Source organism: Salvelinus fontinalis, chromosome 32 (genome assembly GCF_029448725.1).
Source record: "Salvelinus fontinalis isolate EN_2023a chromosome 32, ASM2944872v1, whole genome shotgun sequence".
NCBI classification, from domain to species: domain Eukaryota; kingdom Metazoa; phylum Chordata; class Actinopteri; order Salmoniformes; family Salmonidae; genus Salvelinus; species Salvelinus fontinalis.
This window is the reverse complement of record NC_074696.1, coordinates 16,860,773-16,863,272: the sequence shown is the minus strand read 5'-3', so window position 1 is coordinate 16,863,272 and position 2,500 is coordinate 16,860,773. Positions and strand designations below refer to the sequence as shown.

The window sequence follows — 2,500 nt, the reverse complement described above, 5'->3', positions numbered from 1 at the left end:
CCCCCCTGTTTTTTTGTCCTACTGCTTCAGCACAATAATACAGAACAATACAAACTAAAACACAAACTAAGACAAAGGAAGCTACTCCCTCAACTGATAACGGCATGTAGCCTAGCAGTTAGAGCGTTGGACTTGTAACCGAAAGGTTGCAAGATTGAATCCCTGAGCTGACAAGGTAAAAATCTGTCACTCTGCCCCTGAACAAGGCAGTTAACCCACTGTTCCTAGGCCGTCATTGAAAAAAATGTTTTGTTCTTAATTGACTTGCCTAGTCACTAGTTATGTGGGACGGTAGCGTCCCACCTTGTCAACAGCCAGTGAAACTGCAGGGCGCCAAATTAAAAACAACAGAAATCCCATAATTCAAATTCCTCAAACATACAAGTATTTTACACCATTTTTGAAGATACACTTGTTGTAAATCCAGCCACAGTGTCCCATTTCAAAAAGTCAAAATCTACTAATTATATGCATATTCTATCTTTTATGGTTGAGTAGCAGGCAGTTTAATTTGGGCACGCTTTTCATCCAAAATTCCGAATGCTGCCCCCTATCCTAGTGAAGTTAAATAAAGGTTAAAAAAAATACAACTTCCTGTTCTGTTTCCTTTCAGGGAGAGCCTGGTCCCAGAGGTCATGTTGGAATGTCTGGTGCCCCAGGACCTCAGGTAGGCCACCTGCCCATATGTAGTGTATGTTTGTTTTCCACACACCAGACTACAGATTGTTATTGTGACTGTTGTTAACCTCTCTCTCTTAATTCAATTCAAGGGGCTTTATTGGCATGGAAAACATATGTTAACATTGTCAAAGCAACTGAAGTAGATAATAAACACAAGTGAAATAAACAATAAAAATGAACGGTAAACTTTAGACTCACAGAAGTTCCAAAAGAATAAAGACATTTCAAATGTCATATTATGTATATATACAGTGTTGTAACGATGTGTAAATGGTTAGAGTACAAAAGTGAAAATAATAAGAATCAATATGGGTTGTATTGACAATGGTGTTTGTTCTTCACTGGTTGCCCTTTTCTTGTGGCAACAGATCAAAACTCTTGCTGCTGTGATGGCACACTGTGGTATTTCACCCAGTTGATATGGAAGTTTATCAAAATTGCGTTTGTTTTCAATTTAAAACAAGTCATTTGTCACGTGTGCCGAATACAACAGGTTTAGTAGACCTTAGAGTGAAATGCTTACTTACAGGCTCTAACCAATAGTGCAAAAAAGTATTAGGTGAACAATAGGTAAGTAAAGAAATAAAACAACAGTAAAAAGACAGACTAAATACAGTAGCGAGGCTATAAAAGTAGCGAGGCTACATACAGACACCGGTTAGTCAGGCTGATTGAGGTAGTATGTACATGTACATATGGTTAAAATGACTATGCATATATGATGAACAGAGAGTAGCAGTAGTGTAAAAGAGGGGTTGGTGGGTGGCGGGACACAATGCAGATAGCCTGGTTAGCCAATGTGCGGGAGCATTGGTTGGTCGGGCCAATTGAGGTAGTATGTACATGAATGTATAGTTAAAGTGTCTATGCATATATGATAAACAGAGAGTAGCAGCAGCGTAAAAAGAGGGGTTGGGGGGGACACACAACGCAAATTGTCCGGGTAGCCATTTAATTACCTGTTCAGGAGTCTTATGGCTTGGGGATAAAAACTGTTGAGAAGACTTTTTGTCCTAGACTTGGCACTCCAGTACTGCTTGCCATGCGGTAGAAGAGAGAACAGTCTATGACTGGGGTGGCTGGGGTCTTTGACAATTTTTAGCGCTTTCCTCTGACACCACCTGGTGTAGAGGTCCTGGATGGCAGGCAGCTTAGTCCCAGTGATGTACTGGGCCGTACGCACTACCCTCTGTAGTGCCTTGCGGTCAGAGGCCGAGCAATTGCCGTACCAGGCAGTGATGCAACCAGTCAGGATGCTCTCGATGTTGCAGCTGTAGAGCGTTTTGAGAATCTTTTTAGTTTCCTGAGGGGGAATAGGTTTTGTCGTGCCTTCTTCACAACTGTCTTTGTGTGTTTGGATCGTTCTAGTTTGTTGTTGATGTAGACACCAAGGAACTTGAAGCTCTCAACCTGCTCCACTACAGCCCCGTCGATGAGAATGGGGGCGTACTCGGTCCTCTTTTCCTGTAGTCCACAATCATCTCCTCTGTCTTGGTTACGTTGAGGGATAGATTGTTATTCTGGCACCACCCGGCCAGGTCTCTGACCTCCTCCCTATAGGCTGTCTCGTCGTAGTCGGTGATCACTGTTGTGTCGTCTGCAAACTTAATGATGGTGGTCATGCATGGCCATGCAGTCGTTGGTGAACAGGGAGTACAAGAGGGGACTGAGCATGCACTCCTGGGGAGCTCCAGTGTTGAGGATCAGCGTGGCAGATGTGTTGCTTTGTGGATCTGTGTAATCTGAGGGAAATATGTGTCTCTAATATGGTCATATATTTGGCAGGTTAGGAAGTCCAGCTCATTTTCCACCACATTTT

At 42.8% G+C, this 2,500-nt stretch overlaps 1 protein-coding gene across 1 annotated transcript in view; it reads left to right on the top strand.

The window, feature by feature from the left end:
- Window positions 1-2,500, top strand: part of LOC129830806 (collagen alpha-2(IX) chain-like) — a gene marked incomplete at its 5' end in the record, with an annotated part of 18,192 nt that overhangs the window by 3,210 nt on the left and 12,482 nt on the right. Inside the window, 1 exon segment of the mRNA XM_055893550.1 lies at window positions 614-667. Within this exon segment, the coding sequence (XP_055749525.1) occupies window positions 614-667 (54 nt within the window).